Raw genomic sequence first — 20,932 nt, forward strand, 5'->3', positions numbered from 1 at the left:
CATATTGCCTGTCTGGCCTGCTGATCTTAAGCCTTTAATACTTTTAGCTATAGACCCTGAATAAGCATGCAGATCAGGTGCTCTGACTGAAGTCTGACTGGATTAGCCGCATGCTTGTTTCAGGTGTGTGATTCAGACATTATTGCAGCCAAAGAGATCAGCAGGAAATCCAGGCAACTGGAATTGCTTAAAGTGGACCTGAACTCAGAACTTCTCTCTGCTCTAAAAGATACACAACAGCATAATAACCTTTAAACAAAAAACATTTCTTTGTTACAGCGGATACAAATTCTTAAATAAATCTGCACAGTTTTTACTTCCTGATTCATGGAAGCAGACATGTTGTTTACAGCCTGGGCTTTCAAATGGGCTTATCTGCCATAGGAAGTCATGTAATACAGATTTACAACTAGTGATTAGACACAAATGAGGGGGAATTACACAGGCTAAACTCTTTAAGTACATACAGGGTGCATTTCTGTTATGTTTTTCTTGTGTCCTGTGCAAGATTTCAGGTCCACTTTAAAAGGAGATAAATATGGAAAGAGGCATTAATGATTCCCTTTAATACAAAAACCTAGAGAGAAGAAAACAGACAGTTGGCACATCCTTATCATGATTTGTTATATAATTTGTTATATTTGATCATAAATTTAAATTGCTAAAAAGATTTTTTTATTCAGGTTTGCTTTAAAAAGCTTTGTTTTTCTCGTTGACTGGTTAAAGAGATGTGAGAATGATAGGATCTAGGTAGATGCTTTATCCAATGCACAACATTCCATCCAGGAAAGAAAAAATGACAGTAATTGCCCCATTTCTTCAGCCAAGTAATTATTTAAGAGTCTCAGCTGAAAGATGGCAGGCAGAATAATGACAGGAAGTCACACTGCATTGATTACTGGCTTCCATACTCTGCTAGATCAATGCTGGAGCAATCCAAAACAATTACTGCTGCCAGTCTTCCAATCCAAACCTGAGAGCACAAAGTGGAAGGCAATAACCATCTCTACCAGAATGCAGCACCTCTTATACTTGCAGATTCCCAGTGCAGCCTGAGAGAAATGGTCACATAAAAGCTATGGCTCATTAATCAAAATACCAATGTCTTGCCAGTACTGCCCATTCTGGTCAAATATGTGCACTGTTTCTTGCAGGTACTTCAGTAAATGGGGGATTATAAAGATCTGATGACTGAGTGATCAAACCTTTCAGTGTAATATCCTGCCATAGTAGCATTACAATGCTCAGTCAGTTAATACACCAAATGCCACAGTGCCAATCTCAGATCTGTTTTAGGCCTCTTTTCCAAGATCTTCATTTTAATTCACTACTTCATAATTTTGTAACGATATTTTGGAAGGGGAATAATGAGGAAAGGCCTATAAACGCACCCACAATACACTGGGGCAGAAGCTGAGGATACAGGGGCTAGGAGGAAATGTGTGTGGACAGAGAACTGGTAAAGGGATAGAAGACAAAGATTGGTGGGAAACGGAACATAAATAAATCACTTATGAGGTCACATCTATGGGATAAAGTTTTGGGCACCGCACTATATATAGAAAGGACATTGACCTTCTAGAACAGGTACAAAGACGGGCAACTAAATTAATCAGAGGGTTGGAAGATCTCACTTACCAAGAAAGGCTGGACAAATTGGGTTTGTGTAGTTTGGAAAAAAGGCGACTGACAGGTGACCTGATTAAGGACAATACAAAAAGCTTGGCAGAAGAGCTTTTTGTCTCTAGGATTGTACAATGGACAAGGGGACGTGATCTGCACATGAAGGAGAAAAATTGGTTGTCATGTATTTAGCAAGGGGTCATTTACATTAAGGCCCCTTTCACACTGCCATGTTGCGTTGCCCAATTAGGCAGCAGGCCAACGCTATGCCAGTGACATGGGGCACTTCATACCTCCTACGGTGTGATGCAGTTCGCCAGAAGTGCCAGAGTTAACGCGAAAGCAACAGTGCATTGTCAGGCAACTTGTGTGGTGACCCGGAAGTCATGCAAGTCTATGGCGACGCAGCTTTGTTTAACCACTTAAGTCTATTTGGACGGATATATCCGTCCAGATAGACTGTGCAGCTGCCGCTGTCTGAGGCGCGCGATCACGCCCGCTCCCGCATGCGCTCCCGCTGCCTGCCGTTACCCCACCCCCCGATCGGTGAATGGGACTATAATTCCCATTCACCGATCTAAGTCCCCCGCAGAAAAACCGACGCATTCTAATCAGAGAGCGCAGTATTTCTGCAAAAAACAATAATTTCACAGCCTCCTTGTAGTTCCTGGAAGCGTGATTGTACGCTCCAGGACTTTTTTTGACTGTCCATCTTGTGGTCAAATAGTAAACTACACCCACATACATTTATTACATTACATTATTTTACATTAACAATTATCTGTTTCCCTCCCAGACCAAAAATTACCCAAATATATTTTTAAATAAAAATAAATAAAAAAAAATTACAATAAAAAAAAAAAACAACATAAATAGTTATCTAAGGGTCTAAACTTTTTAAATATACATATCAAGAGAATATCTTATTATATTTTTTAAAATTATAAGCTTGTAAATAGTGATGGACGCAAATTGAAAAAATGCACCTTTATTTCTAAATAAAATATCAGCGCCATAAATTGTGATAGGGACATAATGTAAAGTGTGAGTTTTAATTACGGTAGCATGTGTTAATTTTTAACTATAATGGCCAAAAACTGAGCAATAATGATTTTTTTCAATTTCTTTCTTAATCTTCTTGTTAAAATGGATTTAGAAAAAAATAATTCTTAGCAAAATGTACTACCCAAAGAAAGCTTAATTAGTGGCGGAAAAAACAAGATATAGATAAATTAATTGTGATAAGTAGCGATAAAGTTATTGGCGAATGAATGGGAGGTGAATTTTGCTCGGATGCTTACGATTTTCGACACTGTAGGCTGAAGTGGTTAATAAATTTTACATTCGCATTGCCGCATGCATGCGCAGAAATATTTTGTCAATACACTTCTGGCAACTCTTATTTCGGCTGCAGGAAGTGAGCGCTAAAGAGCCTCACTTCCTCCTTGACCTGCAGGCAGAATGGCACAGTAATCTCCATAGACTTTTTTTGGCGTTGCAGTTTAGCAGTGTGGTAAGTTGGCCTCAGAGTGGTTAAAATCTGGAATATCTTACCTCAGGAAGTAGTTCTGGCTAACTCTATATCTGCATTTAAAGAGGGCTTAGATGCTTTCCTTGCATTGGAGGGCCTCAGCGGCTATAATTACTAGGTAATTGCCAGGAGAGTTGATCCAAGTTGATTTTTCGCCTTGCCCTGGATAAGCTGGGCTAGTTCAGGTTTGTTTGTTTTTGCTTGTTTTTTTTTCCTTCTGGTTGAACTTGATAGAAGGATGTCTTTTTTATCAACCAAACTATGTTATTATAGTTTGCCAAGGCCTTCCTTGTACACAGTGCCAAAGATCAATATGAACCTTGAAGAAAACCGGTCTACAACTAATTGCTAAAGCAACTTTCATTATTTGTAATTTTCTCTACAGTGAACACCAGACCATACCTTGCTTGTAAGAAATTTAGCAGGCCTAAAACCATTTTTGCTATGTGATGATATATAATGTAACAGAATATCTAAAGTGTAATCCTTTAAAGGGGTAAGTTATAATACGATCTACAATACTGCAATGTGATATTAATGTGTTGGGATCCTCAGTACAATTTATTCATCACAAAGGGTAATCAGGAGTTGCATAATCACAGGAGATCATTCACAGTTCATGTAATGTTCATCTCCCTCCAGGCATCACAGGACAATCTGTTTCTGATTACACCATTAGGTCATGAGCTAGAAAACACAGACAGCTGCATTATCAGTGTGCATCTTGTAGCATCAAACTTTACTAAACCAACACAGCTGTACAGGACTATGAATTACTGTGACCTAGACTACATGTGACCATGCCATGCCTGCGGAGGAATAACTGTATGAGTGTGTGAAAGCTGCACTTAAATACCTCAAAACACATCTCACTGTCAGTGTATCAAGTTATATCAGCACTGAGTTAATAGTAGGCTACAGCACTGAAGAAGTGTGACATAATTACAGACATGTGGTATATAATTACTTGTGAAACATTTAGACTTGTTTAACAATGGGGCGTAAAAGAAACCAAAATAAAGCAAAATGAATACACAATCTAAAATGCATGCATGGTTTTAATGTATGGAATAAATATGAAAAGTAATATGTAATATATGGTACAATTATAATAATGAGCTGTTTCCCCCCCACCCCCCTAATTCCTCCTTAACTCCTCCAAGGAAAGCACCACCCTCAGGCTCTGTTCACATCTAAAATTGAAATTGCTGACGCCAGCGATGTACGATTTTGTGGGCGTTTTTTTCTTTCTCCTCGGGTGGGCGCTGCGGTTTTTGTAAAGCACTTTTATAAGCTCTTTTGCAGAGCGATTGCGTTTTTTACTTCCTCACTGACGTCAGTCAGGAAGTAAACTCTGAACCGGAAAAGAATAAATACAATGTATTTATTCTTAAAAGCGCCTAGGTAATCAAGCACTTTGCGATTTCCCTATACCTTCCATTGAGGCAAAACGCCACAAAAATGGTACAGGCAGCACTTTGATGAGCAGATCGGAAACGAACCACTCAGATGTGAACTCTCGGTACTTATCCGTTAGCCGGGCGCATCCGGCAGGTGGCGCTGTTGATCTTAATTCCAATCATAATTACTTCACGTCAACCTGTGAATGTAAACCGCCGGATGCGCCCGGCTTAAACAGAACAAGCCGCCGGCTTGCTTCGTGTCTCGCTCTTCTCCCCCTATTGCCCTCTCTCCTATAGAACACTGGGGAGGGGACATGCGTGTCCCCCGAGAGTCGTTCGTCGCAATGCCGTGACGAACGACTCTGTGGGGACACGCATGTCCCCTCCCCAAGGCTCATACGAGAGAGGGCAAGAGGGGGAGGAGAGCGAGACACTCACGAAGCAAGCCAGCGGCTTGATCTGTTTAAGCCGGGCGCATCCGGCGGTTTACATTCACAGGTTGACGTGAAGTAATTATGATTGGCATTAAGATCAACAGCGCCACCTGCCGGATGCGCCCGGCTAACGGATAAGTACCGAACTTCTCTTATAGGGAATCATTGCACAAGCGTTTTGAGGGCGATTTAGAAAATCACCTGCGCTTGAAAAAAGGCCGAAAACGCCATAAGTGTGAACAAGCCCTTATTGACACTTAAAAGACTTATTTCAAGCTTGTATTATTTGTAATGCATATTATTGTTCACAATATTAAAGTTGGCAGATCAAAACGTCTTGTGCATTGCACATAGAATATTTTTTCATAATTAATTACATTTACAGTACATTTTTTTACTGCATGGTTTTCTTGGTTTGCAAAACTATCTACCTGTGCCAGTCTGAGATGCTGCTTACCTGAGACACATTTGTGTGCATGTCATTCAGACTCCTCCCCTTATCCAATTATTACTCAATGAGGTCATCAGGATGTAGCTAGAAAAGTACACCAGCTATTTTTTTTTCCTGTGAACTGATGATCTGACTCTGACCACCTACTTTTTGCTGTAGCTCTTTGTGGCCAGCACTGCAGAGTCTCATTGTCTCATTATGTCTAGTCCCTCTTTACACAGATTGTAATAAAGCATTTAACCCTTCCCACATCCTCTCTAGTGAGTTTATTAAAAGGTTGAATATAAGAGTGAGCAATGTTTTCGTACTACAGCCAGAGCAGGGTAAGAAGCGATACACTTGGCTTTTCTAAATATGTTAGTGAAGGTATAGGAATATGTATAAAATATAAGGTGCGCTGGAATTAATATTACATAAGAATTAACACCTACCCTTTATGGATTAAATAGTTTTATTGTTGACAATTGCAAAGAAAAATAAATATAAATCTGTGATATATCACAGTTTAAAAAACATTCCTCACATCAATCTCAATCCACTTCACTCGTCCACACTCACAAGCATACACGAGTGATCTGGTCCCATTTAAAAGAGTAATAAAAAGGTTGTTGCATATGCATAAGCTCAAATAATTAGAGTTGGTAGGAAATATAAAAATCTTTGCATATACGTCTATGACGATAAGATTGAGATCCTAACTGGTAGCCGCATTGGCCTAATCCACTCCTGTCCGTGCTGACCGTACTATGGGAGCCACACCACAAATGTCCCAAGGTGCTCGGTCAATGCTGAAAGATTAGCAAATAGATTAAGGTATGCTCACCGGTCCGTTTGTGTATAAAGAATCCGCTAACCCTTCTGGTGTATCGGGCTTACCTCCCGCCCGGCGTATGTTGCCTTCGGGACACGGGGAACACAACTACGGGCGGCTTGCGCACAGTCCTGGTGCGCACGCTTCTCTTCCGGCAGTACTTCCGGTTCGCTGATTGTGCAGAGGAGACGTCGCCAGCCTGTGCCTCTCACCTCTGCTCTTAGTGCCGCTTCCCTGCGTTCCACCTACGATGCTATATGATGCTTAAAAGGTAGCTCTTCGTAGTCGCAGGCGGCAATGTCTGGATTATGAATGGGGCGCCCCTTATCACTTGTCCAAAACATCAATCCGATCGATTAACATGTTTCAACTGGCTCGGCAGTCTTCATCAGAATCACTGGATCAGCGGTTACCGGTAGCCATATTTATATTCAAAAGGTCCGCAACTTTACTCTGCCATTAGATAAATTAAAGTGACAGTATTCCCCCTCATCATTATATTTGCGAAAATGACACTAGGTGTACTCCATACAAGGACTTCCACATAGGGGAAAAAAAATATATAAAGGAAAAAATATATAAAATAAATAAACGTGAAAAAAATAAAAAAATAAATATGAAAATAAAAATAAGATTAGAGTAAAAATGAAAATAAAGAGGGATGTCATATGGTACATGATCATATATGTATATCAAGTGATAGACAAAAAGTTTTAAAATAAGCAATAATGATAGAAATAAATCAATGTTTATTATCCAAAATGAAAATAAGAACACTGGGTGACCAGACACTCATAGGGAACCAGATCCCCGTCCCACCACACAAAGGGTAGGTGTTAATTCTTATGTAATATTAATTCCAGCGCACCTTATACTTTATACAAATTCTTTTCCTTAAGGTGGGATAAGGGGGGTTAACCCACCAATTAGGTTGCAGCAGGAGGAGGAGTAAATCAACCAATCAATCGTGATTGGATTTGCGGGTGAACATTTCAGAGTCCTGAGCACCCCATTGCTAATATTTTTTCGTACGTAAACAGCAGCGCCCCTCTAACTTCTAGAGTTAAATGCCTTATTATAGTTAAACACTAAGGAGCCAGGCAGGGTGATGACTGAACTCAATGAGCTGCAGTGCTGGCCACAAAGGTAATCTCTAAGCAGGAGAAGTGGAGTCCATGCCGCTTCAGTTACCACATGACATGCAGATAAAAAGAAGAGGGGGTGGGGGAGAATTGGTTGCACAGCATTTTTTGAAGACCACTGAGAGGTTGTGGCCTGAATTTTGTCTTTTTATATTGACAAAAAAAATTACTATATATTATTTGACGTACCATTTTTAATTACATAACTATGAAATACAATTCTATATGCAGAACCTGAGCTGGTCAACATTTAGGAACAGTAAGGATGCATCTAAGTAGCCTTATTGTCCCTACATTGCTGTCACCCGGGCCCCTTGCTTGTAGGGGGGCTGCTTTGTAATGCCCTCTGTTCCTTGCCCTTCCTTGGCTGACAAGAATGTATAATGTATGTGGCACATAAAGAGTATTTAAAAAAAAAAAAAAAAAAAATCACCTAGGAGATACTGAATATCACCGAATATACGGTAAGTCAACCTTGTGTATACAGTAAGTCAACCCCAATGTTGACCCTCTAAAAAGAGAAAGTGAAGTGAAAAGAACAATGAATAAAGTTGCTTATAGTTTACAACATTCATTTTTAAATTAGTCAGTGTTTCCAAATTGTAAAATCTTTCCCCTCCCTGATTTACATTCTTAAATTTATCACTGGTGGTGACATCTTTAGTTTTGCCAGGTGATTTGTACAGAATTAAAATTTAATTGACTGTGGCGCTGTGCAATATTAATGGTGTAGGCTGCAGGAAGAAATGTGGGGTTTGCTCAAAACCTCACCGATTCGTGGACATGAATTGTAGTACTCTTGCTGCGCCTCAATGATAATACATTAGATAATTCTCTGAATTATCTAATGTATTATCATTGAGGCGCAGCAAGAGTACTACGATTTGTACAGAATGTTTGTTACTGCACAGAGGGAAATATTGCTTGCTTATTGCTTATTTCCCACAATGCAATGGGGTTTACAGGCAGCAAACTGTCAGGCCCTTGGTCATGACATCGCACTGTGGGAGGGGCTTTGCCACAATATCAGCCATACAGAACCCCCTGATGATGTATTCGAGAAAAGGTAAAGATTTCTTGTGGTAAAGGGGGTATCAGCTACTGATTGGGATGAAGTTCAATCCAGGGTTACAGTTCCTCTTAAAGGGGAACTGAAGAGAGAGGTATATGGAGGCTGTCATGTTTATTTCCTTTTAATCAATCCCTGTTGCCTGGCAGCCCTGCTGGTCTATTTCTCTGCAGTAGTATCTGATTAAAACCAGAAACAAGCATGCAGCTAGTCTTGTCAGATCAGACTTATAAGTCTGAACCACTGAAACACCTGATCTGCTGCATGCTTGTTCAGGGGCTATGGCTAATAGTATTAGAGGCAGAGGATCAGCAGGGCTGCCAGGCAACTGGTATTGTCTAAAAGGAAATAAACATGACCGCCTCCATATACCTCTCTCTTCAGTTCCCCTTTAAAGCTAGAAGTTTTTAACTCCTTTAGGGCTAACATGCTCTGGCCACTTAAATGGCTACGCTGCATCAAGCTTAGGCAGTCACAAGTGCAGTGTAGTTTTAACTATCAGCGGTCCTGAACTGGTTAATTACTCAAATATAAGTCTATCCAGCAAAATTAATGACTGTACTTGGGAACCAGGAGGATTTAATGGCTGCACTGCATAATGTATTCCAGGTAATAACCCCTCCTAGTGCCTAAATGCGCCACTAACCCTCTCCAGCTAATGTTAGACCAGAATTTGTGTCACTCATCAGTGTGGCCAGTGCTAGTGTCCCCCTCCCCCCATCAGTATGACCAGTATTCGTGTCCCCCCCAGTGGAGTGGCCAGTATTAGTGCCCCCCGGAGTGGCTAGAATTAGCGTCTTCCCCCCATCAGTGTAGCTAGTATGTGTCTCTTGCTCCTCCCCCTTACAGTGTGAAAGCATCTGCGTAAATCCCCCTCCCTGCAGCATTAGAGCTGTCAGCATGCTTTGATCTCCCTCCCACCCACCACCAACTAAAGGAGGGCCACCTTTCACTGCCCCCCTCTCCCACCACACCCATGTAAACCTTCCCGCAATGTTTAACCAGTCAGTGTGCCTTGATCTCCCCCCACACACAAACCACCACATTAACGAAGACCACTCCTCTGTCCCCCCCGTCCCCCATAAATCCCCCTTCCCTAAGGCATTTAATATGGCAGTGAGCTTTGATCCCCCTTCCTCCCACCCACCACCACCTATAGGGGAACCACCACTGTGTCCTTTACCCAGTGTAATTCAGTGCAGAGCCCCACAGTGGAAGCTGTCACTCACCAATCCAGTTCGGTGTCCTATTATCTCTCTCACTCAAGTCGGTCTGCCTGCATTAGTGGAAGGTGTGCTATTCCACTCCGACCAGCATGAGTGAGGGAGATGAAAGGAAGCAGTGCCTGGCGCTGGATAGGTGAGAGCCTCCCCCATCATCCTGGAGTGGAGAAGTTTAGAACTAACTCGCAGCTAAGGCGACACCTACACTTTTATACTGTGAGTCAGTCCTAAATCTCTCAACTTATAGTATATACAGTTTATCAGTCTGGCCAGGTAATACGTTAATTACTATATCATTCTCTGGGGATTTATTAGATTCTCAGATGAGGAGATGTGAAGAGAAATGTAAGAAAAAAAATGGATCAATTTCATTAATCTAATAAAATTAGTTATCAGGAATTTGGCCGTTAAAAGGCACAGCCAATCATTTTCCGGAAACGATTGATCGGCCACAGGATTGTATTGTTAATTACCTCCTTAGGTGTTAGAAGAGAGAGTGCACTCATACAGCAATATGTGCATCCCAATTTCAGTATATTATGAAAAAAAATTCTTACAAATTCACAGCACAATGAAATCAATTTCTAATAACACAGTGTTCTCCCCAGGCTCTTTTAGCCGGGTGCTCCACCCAGCTAGCTTTGGTGACCACCCGGCTGTCATCGGCTCACCTCCTCCACTTCTGTAAGCAGAGTTGTTCACAGAAGCACTGACCATGCATTCTCTCATCTCGCCCCACCCGGCTACTATTTCATACCACCAGGCTGGAAAAAAATTCTGGGGAGAACACTGTGAGGCCTGGAACCCACTGAAATCAGCAAACGCAACCGCTAGCGTTTTGTCTGAGCGGTTTGCAAGCGGATTCATGCGCACTTTTGGTTGTGTTTTGCAACATTGTATTTTTTTGCCCAGCGGGTGCGTAGCGTTTTGCGTTTTTATCCTGATTGGTCCTGTGAATTATTTTTCATTTTGTTACAGTGTGCTGAACCGCAAAACGCTAGCAAAACCGCTCAGTTTAGGTTTTGCTGAGCGTTTCTGCTAGCGATTCAATACTTTACATTGAAGCGCTAACGCTCCCAAAATGCTGCAGGTCCTGCGTTTGCGTTTCTGGGAAACGCAAACGCTCCTGTGGAAGTTGCCCCATCCATTTACATTAGCCCAGCGTTTTGGCAAACTGCTAGCGTATCGCAGTGCTGCCAAAACGCTGCCAAAAGCGCTCCTGTGGGTTCCAGCCCTAACAGGTGGCTACTGGATTTAAGAAACGAATACCGTCCCATTTCTGTGACCGGAGGCACACCTTAACACACCAAGACTTTTGTGGAATAAGTAGAATTGTTACTTACCTTCTCTTTTCCCAGAGCTTTCAGGTGCTCCAGAATCTGCCCAATAAGCGTGTCACCCAGCTTGTTGATCTCTGCGAGGAATTTGGTGTCTCCGCCATAGAGATTGTCATTGGAATCAACTACATTTGAAACAGATTAGATTGACTTCAACATGTAATTACAGTTATGCAGACAGAAGTAGCTAACATTTGCATTTTTCTAGTGATCTTTTAACCACTTGACCACTGAGGGGTTTTTACCCTTTAGGACCAGAGTAATTTTCACCTGTCAGCGCTCCTCGCTCCTCCCTTTCTTTCGCCAATAACTTAATCACTACTAATCACAACGAAATGATCTAGATCTTGTTTTTTTTTGCCACCAATTAGGCTTTCTTTGGGAGGTACATTATGCTAAGAATTATTTTATTCTAAATACATTTTAATAAGAATACTAGGAAAAAAATGAAAAAGAATTCACTATTTCTCAGTTTTCGGCCATTATAGTTTTAAAATAAAACATTCTACTGTGAATAAAACCCACACATTTTATTTGCCCATTTTTCCCGATTATTGCAATGTGTAAAATTTTTTCCTAGTACAATGTCTGGCACCAATATTTTATTTGGAAATAAGGGTGCATTTTTTTCAGTTTAAAAAAACAACAGTAATATTACCCTCTTGACATAAATATTTAAAAAGTTCAGTCTCTAAGGTAACTATTTTGTATTTTTTTAACTGTCTTTTTTTATGCAAAAAAAAAAAAAAAAATATTTGGGTACTATGGGAGAGTGTGGGAGGCGGCTTGGGCTAGCCACCGCAGGGGATCACATGGCCCCGGGAGGATTTTATGTAGCAAAATGTGTTGTATATCTATTAGCTAGCACTTAGCTAGCTAACTTTGTTCCCCAAGTGCCTCCTATCCCCCCCCCCCCTCCCCGATCCCCTGAAATCGCCGCCGTAATACATACCCCCCAGGGATCCCGCGATGGCGCCACCTCCCAATCAGCTCCAGGCCTCGCTATGGTGGCGATCGGGACTGCGGATGATGTAATCTCCGATTGTCATCATAGCGACAAGTGAAGCTAAATGGGAAGCTGCGGCTCTTGCGGGATCTCGGAGGGGTACGTATTGATGGCAGCGATCGGGGGTGCTAAATGGTGCAGCGGGGCTTGGGGGACATAGTTAGCTAAGTGCTAGCTAACTGATTTAAAACACATTTTGTTACAAAAAATCCTCCCGGCGGACGCCTCCTTTGAAACTGCGTACCGCCAGGGAGGTTTAATTAAAGTGTAGGTCTTTTTATTAAAATAAATGTATTTAGGTGTAATTTTACTATTTGGCCTCAAGATGTCCTTGCGCATTATTTCCTATTAGCGTACTACAAGTACGTGAACAGGAAGTAATGTGTGGGCATGTTACTTCCTAGTTACAATGTAATGTAGTAATGAACTGATGCCAGCAACCATTGATATGGGGACTTAAGATTAATGAACCCGCGTGGCAGCGCAAGCAGGATCAAGCCGTGGCTGCCTGCAGCAGAAGACAAAGATCTACGACCCTGGGACTTCAAATAAAGTCCGTAGATATACTGCAGGTGCAGTAAGTGGTTAAATCAAGATATTCCTGAAATCCCAGAATCCGATCAGAAAGTTGTCACAAACTAACAGTGAACATGAACTCTTCACGGTAAATGTCTGTAAGTAACAGTTTGCACAGCCTAAGCATGTAAAGTGACCCATAAGCTTGAGTACCATGTAAAAACATAAATCTCTAAACAAATTTAAATCAGATTATGAAATACATCACACTAAAGGGGCCCATACACCTAATGATTTTCCCACCGATATACAGCAGATTCAATCACTGTGATCGAATCTGCTGTGAAATCGTTGCACAAACACTGACAGAACGATCGATTTCCGTCCGAAATCAATCGTTCCCATCGATCCGTCCATGTGGAAGATTTTGCTAGATCGCCGGCGGGTCAGGAGTGCGTCGATGGCGGCGTTCGAATGCCCGACGACCAACGTTAGCTGCAATACATTACCTGCTCCGGCCGGCGCGACTCCCCCGGTCTCCGTTGTCTTCTTCTCCGCGCTGGGCTCCGGCTGGCTTGGCTTCACTGAACTTCCTGTCCCGGCAGGAAGTTTAGGTTTCTTTATAGGAGGATCGATTTAAATCAAGTGAAGCCACAAAATAGCGATCTGTTTCCAAAATTTTTGTTTCACACTTTATTATATTCACAAAAAATTATTTTTCTTCTTCAAAAAGGTAGAAAAATTCTTTGTAAAGCCGCAGAAAAATTTGTGGTACAGACATAAAAAGCAATACAAAAAGCAGATCATAGACACAGTGTGCTTTGTTTGATGAATAAAGGTAATTTTAGTTCAGGCGACGACACTAGTCCGTTTCGGGTTATTGACCCTTCGTCAGGCCTTTACAAAGCATAGAGAATTATCTTGCGCCCTCTAGTGTTTAAACTCCCCCCCGGCAGGAAGTTCAATGAAGCCAGCCGGACCCGGAGACCAGCGTGGAGAAGAAGACAGCGGAGACCGGGGGAGTCACGCCGGCCGGTGCAGGTAATGTATGCGGGGGGGGCCGCGGCAGCTTCACAGATTGTGATCAGTTTCATGCTGAAATCGATTCACAATCTGTTTGCAGTAAAGGCAGCCATACGATCCCTCTCTGATCAGATTCGATCAGAGAGGGATCTATCTGTTGGTCGATCTGATGGCAAATCGACCAGTGTATGGCTACCTTTAGCATACCCAACGCTCCTCCCTATCCATCGTGTAATTATAATGAACTAGCAAATAAGTGCCTGTTGCACCTGCACAGCACAGGACAAATATTGGGGTAAGAGGGCTGGCAGAAAATGGCAACTGGAAAATAAGTGGGAAGCCAAAGAAAGTAGGTAGTGATGGAAGAAGACTAATGTGTTACTTGGTTTCACCCTAGAGTTGGCCATAGCTTGTGGTTGGGGTTTTATATCATGAGGTAAATGGAACTGTTCTCTATTCTTTGTGGATATGCTTCAACTCCATATAAGTGTGTAAATAAACACATAACAGAGCACCGCTATCATCTGTAACATTGGCGGTACACGAAGAGACTGAAAAAGAAGGATAACCGGTAACCACTTACAGAGTTAATTAGCTCAATGTTAAATATAATAGTGTTTAAGAAAGTGCTCAAAAAATGTAAAGATAAATAAAATATTCCCTTTCATTTAGGGTGTACTGGCTTATATAATTGTGTTTGTGAACATTTCATTTCCTCACATTATCCTGTGGTTCAATGCTCCGGTAAATAAGCCATCTATTTGATGATTTGGGATTTTCCAGATGAGCACAATAGCTTCCCAATGGACATGGAGACAGCATTAGCCATGCACACCGAAGCTCTATTAGGTTATAGGCAGATTAGCCAGCTACAAAGAGTTTTATTTTGGGCTCTACAGAGACATGCCAACTGTAAGTAACAGCTGTTTGGGAGCTTTGCCAAACACTTGCACTTTTATAAAGACAGCCCAATGAGCATAGAACATGGGCACTCACTGTCTGTATTTACAGGCTGCTAATCATCATAACCAGTCTCTCAGAAGCACAACTAGAAGGTTTTTTTTCTATACACAAAAGTGTATAATAAACTAGCCCTTTTTCTCAAGTACATGATGATCACAGAAGTGAGCTTTATATTAGGGTCTGTTACTGCTCTGCTGCATGCATTATGTGTACGCTTAGCCTACACCTATTCAATATTATTTTAACTAGCACCACAGCACACAGCCATGCAGCCACTTGCATTAACCCTTATGCTAGGTACTTGCTATTCAATGTCCCTGCAGACCAACACAAAGAAATGATCTCAGACATGCCCAATCAACTCCCAATCAATACCAGGATCAATTTTTTTTATCACTTCTGCACAAAATCGATCCCATTATCAATCCAGAGCTGATCAGACATATCAGAAAAAATTGTTTCAAAACGTCGATCTGTCGTAAAATTGAATAGCGTGTACTATTAAAGACTGACAGCTATTTTATTTTTTAAAATATTTGTATTGTATTTGTATTATGTTTATTAAATGTCTTGCCCAAATCTACATGTACCAAAGTCCACACTAGTCAGTAGGGATTGTCCTTGAGGTGCAAATACATTTGAAATGATTGAGAATGATTCTAATCATTATGATACAGAATTCTGCTAATTATTATGAAAATGTATTGTAAAAATAGACTAATCAAATCAAGCAGTGAAAGCATTTCATCAGTCCATATTCAAGATGCATAGATTTGCAGTAACATTTGCATGATTCTTCATCAACTTAGAATTATTTGCATATATCAAGCAAAGTAGAAAGTTGGCACTGAGCCAAAATTTTGCACCAATCGTCTTAGACATCCGTGTCAAAGGAATACGGGGACGCAAAAATTCCTATAGACGTTCACTGCAGGCGGAAGTAGCTTTGTGCTAAAATGCCTTTACACGTCCATGGCGTATGGATGCGAAAACACAGAACACCTATAGTCCGCAGTAGTCGAAGCCCCTTTTACACTGGTGCATTGTGTTACCCTGTTTTGCCGGAGGGTAACACTAAACTAATGCAAGTCTATGGGGCATTTCATACCTGGCGCAGTGTGATGCACGGCAACAGCGCATTACGGGCCAGCATGCGGGGCGACGTGCACTAACTGGAAGTAATGTTAGTCTACAGTGTCGCAGCTTTTTAAAACTGTTTGGCACACGTTGTGGTGCACAGATGCGGAAATGTATTTTATCAATACACTTCCGCACAATTCTCATCTCAGCCACAGGAAGTGAGTGCTAGAGAGCTTCACTTCCTGCTTGGCTTGCAGCCAGGAGGAGATTACCACCCATTGCCATGATAATTTACGAAGGCAATTTTAAGCGTTGCAGTGCGATCATCGCACCACAGCCCACCTTTAACGCCGGTTAAAAGTGTGAAACCGGCCCTTAGTTGATGCTAGAGGTCCTCTGACCTCTAGCATTAACAAGGCATTTTCGCCCACAGGACTGCCGCAAACTGGATGTTTTTCCCTTTTCACCATTCTTTGTAAACCCTAGAAATGGTTGTGCGTGAAAATCCCAGTAACTGAGCAGATTGTGAAATACTCAGACCGGCCCATCTGGCACCTATAACCATGCCACACTTAAAATTGGTTAAATCACCTTTCTTTCCCATTCTGACTTTTAGTTTGGAGTTCGGGAGATTGTCTTGACCAGGACCAACCCCCTAAATGCATTGAAGCAACTGCCATGTGATTGGTTGATTAGATAATATCATTAATGAGAAATTGAACAGGTGTTCCTGTTCCCACTGTACTAGAGTTGTACTTAAATGATTTAGAGTAGACCACTGATGTCAAATTTGTGGCCTACAGCAAGTCTACATGTGACCCTACATTCCCCTACTACTCCTGAATATAATGGTGAGACATGGAGTTGACAACTCACTTATTCTGCACAAATATAGAAATACCTGGGGGAAAAATGTATGAACGGCAAAAGCAGGTGCAACCATCAATCCATGTGTACAACAGCTCCAAATGTATTCCATATTGAACTCCATCATCCTAGTTATGTAGGGATGGCAACACAGAGTCCTTTATCAAGCACCAACACAGGATGGAGAAAAGTAAATCGTTTTGTATATTAGTGCACATAAACCATGGGGGGAGCAAATACGAGTGGCAGCCGCCACAAAGGACATAGTCAATATGGAATATTTGCTGCCTTTTTCTACATGGGTTGATGGTTGTAACAACTTAAACATTTCTTAAATTCATGTCATATTTTCCTGGACAGTTTTCTTTTACTTTTGGTAATCCAATACCGGCACAGTACTAAATAGGTGTGGTGATCACCCTGGAATATACAGTTGATTCCTATTTTGTAGGAAACTCACCTGTCCTGCACACATGCTCCTACCTCTTCCTGTCTAATCAGTGGTTCTGGCCCTTCCTGGTCCCCCCACAGCCATTTCCCGGCTCTCGTGGTCCACCAGCAGGTGCCATCAACAGGAACATGCCAGTAGGAAACAGTGACATGGTGCTGGCTTGCCATGGCAAGGAGTTATGAGAGAGCCTGGACACAATGATTGGATTGAAGGAAGGAGTGCACTAGAGAAACAGGTGAGCAAAGCACACCACCACTATGTGCTCACTGCCATAACTCTGCATGGGTAAGGGGGGGGCAAAGCTTTGTCCTCCTGGCTGGAGAGCAACGGCTAGTGAACAGCACAATCTATAGGGCGCCACAGGAAGGCACTATTTACAGGGAACCTACAGGAGGGGAAAGTACCCCAGCCACACCCCCCCCCCCTCCCCATTGAGAGATATAGAAAATACACTGCTTACAAGGGACTATGAGGTTTGGGGGTTATTGGTGATTTTACAGGATAGGTTCTAGTTACTGGAGGAAAGGTGGGGTCGTCTCAGGTACCATACTTACCCTGGGCTTCCTTAAGTCCCCTTGAGGCCGTTCGTCCCTCGCCATCTCCCTGGGTGGCTCCTGTCTCCCGCAATACTGCCCGACAGCCTGTCCGTGTCGCGCATGCGCAGCCCCGACCAGGCACGCTTCCGCGGCTAGGAGCTTTCTGTGCTTGCAGAGCACTACTGCGCAGGTGGAGAACACACTCCCAGAGACTGGAATGTGATGGGGAGCGGGCCTGGCCGCGTAAGCGCGAAGTAAGTATGGTACCTGAGATGCTTCTCTTTAACATCTCATCTACAATAATATACACATATCTCTTATTCTGATATGAGGAGGCACAACTGCTTTATTCTAACATATGGAGTAAGTTTGCTTTATTCTGATTTCTGGAAAAAAGGTGCAGTATATTGCCACCAGCAAAAAATCTGTAAAATTACTGATATTCTACTACTTACCCTGCCTAACCCCTAAACATGTTCTACCATTGCCTAACCATTAACCCTCCTTCTACCAATGCCCCCCATCCCCCAACCCTACCAACCCCCCACCCCACCCCTGTGGCGCACCTAACCCGTAAATCATAGAATAGCGGGCGCCAGGGCTACCCACTATACAAATTGTGGCAGTAAATAGTAGGCGCTAAGTGTCTGCTGTTCATTGCCGCAATTTGCATATTGGGTACCATCGGCATCTGCTTTTTTTATCGGACGCCCACATTTCCACATATTGCTGCTAATCATGGCTTTTTTCCTTAGTGTCAAGCCTGCTGCTGCGAGGGGGGTACCCCATCCCACACCACAGAAATGAACCTGCGCGTTCAGCCAAGCTAAATGTTCATGATCATGCACACAACTTTCATAACCAGCACACATCCAAAGTCTGAACAGTACTTAGCTTAGTCTGTGATTCTGTGTTCCTCATTACATGTTATGTTTATGGGTTTGTCAGGTTTGTGACAGATGCATTGAATGCAATAGGGCTCCATTCTAATCCTGGCAGAAAAGACACTAATAAAGCTATATGTACAAAGGAACAGTCTGACATATCTGTAATATAATGAAAGCATGCGCACACTCACCTTTATCTACATGGTAGAGGTAACTCTCCTGACTCAGGGCAGCCAGCAGATGCAGCACACTGGTGTAGATACGAATCTTATCATCACTGTTATCTTCCCAGGTATAATTTTCTATTACATTTAGAAGTCCCCGAATCAGGAACAGGACTCCTTGCTCTGGGTGGTCCTGTAGTAAACACATCATTCAAAACGGATAAGAGGGCATCTGATGAATAGCACACTAAGCATATGTGCATGCACAAAGCAACAGTACAACTATAGTATTTGCATATCTAAAAATCTGCTGCACTACCTGAACTTGTCATGCTTCGTACACACACAAACAGGTCTTCCAGCATTTTCAGTATATTCTGTCACTTTTTTTTCCATAAGTTTGAGCTTCAGCCCATTTTTATCTGAAACTCTTAACTCATGGAATACAATTCACCTATTCTTTTGTTTTGTTAGGGAACAGAGCTTGTTATCATTCCCCTAGAGAATAGAGGAAACTTCACTATAGCTGTCACCCTCTACAGATTGCTTGAAAGACAGGAAACAAAGACCGAGAGCCAAATCTGGTGTAGTATGTTTAACCAATATGGAAAAAAATGTTTTTGAATGAGAATATACTCACAAGTGTAGGTCACCACGTAGGCGACCACTGTAAGAGCAGGTGGGGAGAATTTTTACCTGACCCCACTCAGGTATAAAAAGTCGCTCTCTATAGTAAGAAGATGGGGATACACCCCTCCATGTGGCGTAACTGCGTCTGGTGGATGCGACATTGTGCGGCCCTATCTTTTGTTATGGCCAAGTGTACTCATGACGCATGGTGCTTCCCATGCGTCATGTCCGTTTCCGGTCCCCAGACCCGCTCGGCGGGAGACTCAGCCACCAGCTATTCAATAAAGAGACCTGAGGAGAGCGGACTCATTCTACAGAGGCGCTCCAGCTCACAAATGACCCAAAACTGGTAAGTGCCACCGATTTTTATACCATCACTTTTACATGCCATTGTGCTTACTGGATGCTGACTATGTACATTTATACAAACATTATCCACCACAGGGGTGATGGGCATGGTAATTTACCACATGAGTTCACTATGTCACATGGATTTCTGTATATACTACAATCAATTACTCACGAAACCAGATGGAAGTTGATTAGAACGGTTATAAGGGTGATATGATAAATTGTGATGAAAATACTGGAGCACCTCCTAGCATTGTTGTTCTTTGTTTTTTCTTTTCCCTTCAGTGTTCTCCTACCTCAAATTGCCTGATGAAGCGGGATGTGTGCCCGTGAAACGCGTTGCACTATATTTGGAGACCAATAAATATTTTTTCTGTATTATTACGGCTTGAATCTAGCCTGGTCATTTTTATGAGGGTAGTGGATCCACCCACCCCCTCTTTTTAAACGGTTTTTAACTTATCTTATCCTGTTTTGGCGCCTCTATTTTTCCAATTCTACCCTCTACAGATTGTTCCTGCACCTCTAAAATGCAGGAGATAGGGAACTGTGGTGTACCTTGGCAACCACTTGTCAGGAGCAGCTAGTGGAGGTACACAGCAGGTATTTGCTCAGCTCTCAGCAAGGAACTTCCATTGAGTTTCCAAATAAATATTTAGGATGCTGGTCTTGCTCTGCTCTAGTGTGTTATCGTTTATTTTCTTTTTGGCTTCACCACCCTTTGCCAAGCCAATTGTCATGGGTGGTGAAGTACTTTCAACTATAATTCAACTATATTCTCTAGCTTCTCTAAAATGATGTGCACATATGGACTTGCAGGTTAATTCCACCCCTATTTTATACCTTTCCATGGCAGTGGTGGCATCATGATGAAAGCTCAAATTGTTATGGATAGCTACAATGCTATGGAGGCACAGCATTGCTCTCCCCACAAAAAAATGGAAAACATAGCCTAAAGTAGGACAGAGGGTGGGGCGATTTATCAGTCCACAAGTCCCAGCAAGTACCATACCAGACTCCAACTGAACTGACTAATGCAGTACTTTAAAGTCAGATCACCAGGGGATGGGTCATTTGGCCTTGATGGATTTATTACATACTGTATAAGGACACATTTTCACAAACAACTTGCAGGTTATTCATTAATGAGTACACAGCTCACTTCTAAAAAAAAAAAGCAAGTAAAAACAAAGAATACATTTCCACTTCAATAGTTCCAAAGATGAGGCAGCATAGTGGCGTAGTGGATAGCACTCTAGCCTTGCAGTGCTAGGATCCCCGGTTCAAACTTAGGCCAGGACACTTGTGTTTTCTCCCCTTGTTTATGGGGGATTTCTCTAGATATTCCGGTCTCCTCCTACAAGAGGGATTAGATTGTGTGTCCCTCTGAGCTATAGTAAGTGGCATGACTTTATGCGAAAGTGCTGCAGAACA

The 20,932-nt window shown here is 42.2% G+C and overlaps 1 protein-coding gene across 4 annotated transcripts in view; it reads right to left on the reverse strand.

Annotated features, from left to right (window-relative positions):
- The window catches only part of VPS35L (VPS35 endosomal protein sorting factor like), a 184,808-nt gene that overhangs the window by 16,071 nt on the left and 147,805 nt on the right, over positions 1 to 20,932 (reverse strand). The window contains exons 28-30 of one of the 4 annotated variants that reach the window (XM_068244802.1): positions 18,545 to 18,710; positions 11,031 to 11,149; positions 2,807 to 3,841 (exon numbers count right to left, since the gene is read on the reverse strand). In XM_068244802.1, coding sequence (XP_068100903.1) covers positions 3,830 to 3,841; positions 11,031 to 11,149; positions 18,545 to 18,710 — 297 coding nt within the window. In that variant the 3' untranslated portion in view covers positions 2,807 to 3,829. Of the gene's footprint in view, positions 1 to 2,806; positions 3,842 to 5,966; positions 6,791 to 11,030; positions 11,150 to 18,544; positions 18,711 to 20,932 lie in introns of those variants that run through there. The other 3 variants (XM_068244801.1, XM_068244800.1, XR_011022754.1) reach the window with 3 other exon arrangements.

The sequence above is a fragment of the Hyperolius riggenbachi genome, chromosome 7 (assembly GCF_040937935.1).
Source record: "Hyperolius riggenbachi isolate aHypRig1 chromosome 7, aHypRig1.pri, whole genome shotgun sequence".
Classification (NCBI taxonomy): domain Eukaryota; kingdom Metazoa; phylum Chordata; class Amphibia; order Anura; family Hyperoliidae; genus Hyperolius; species Hyperolius riggenbachi.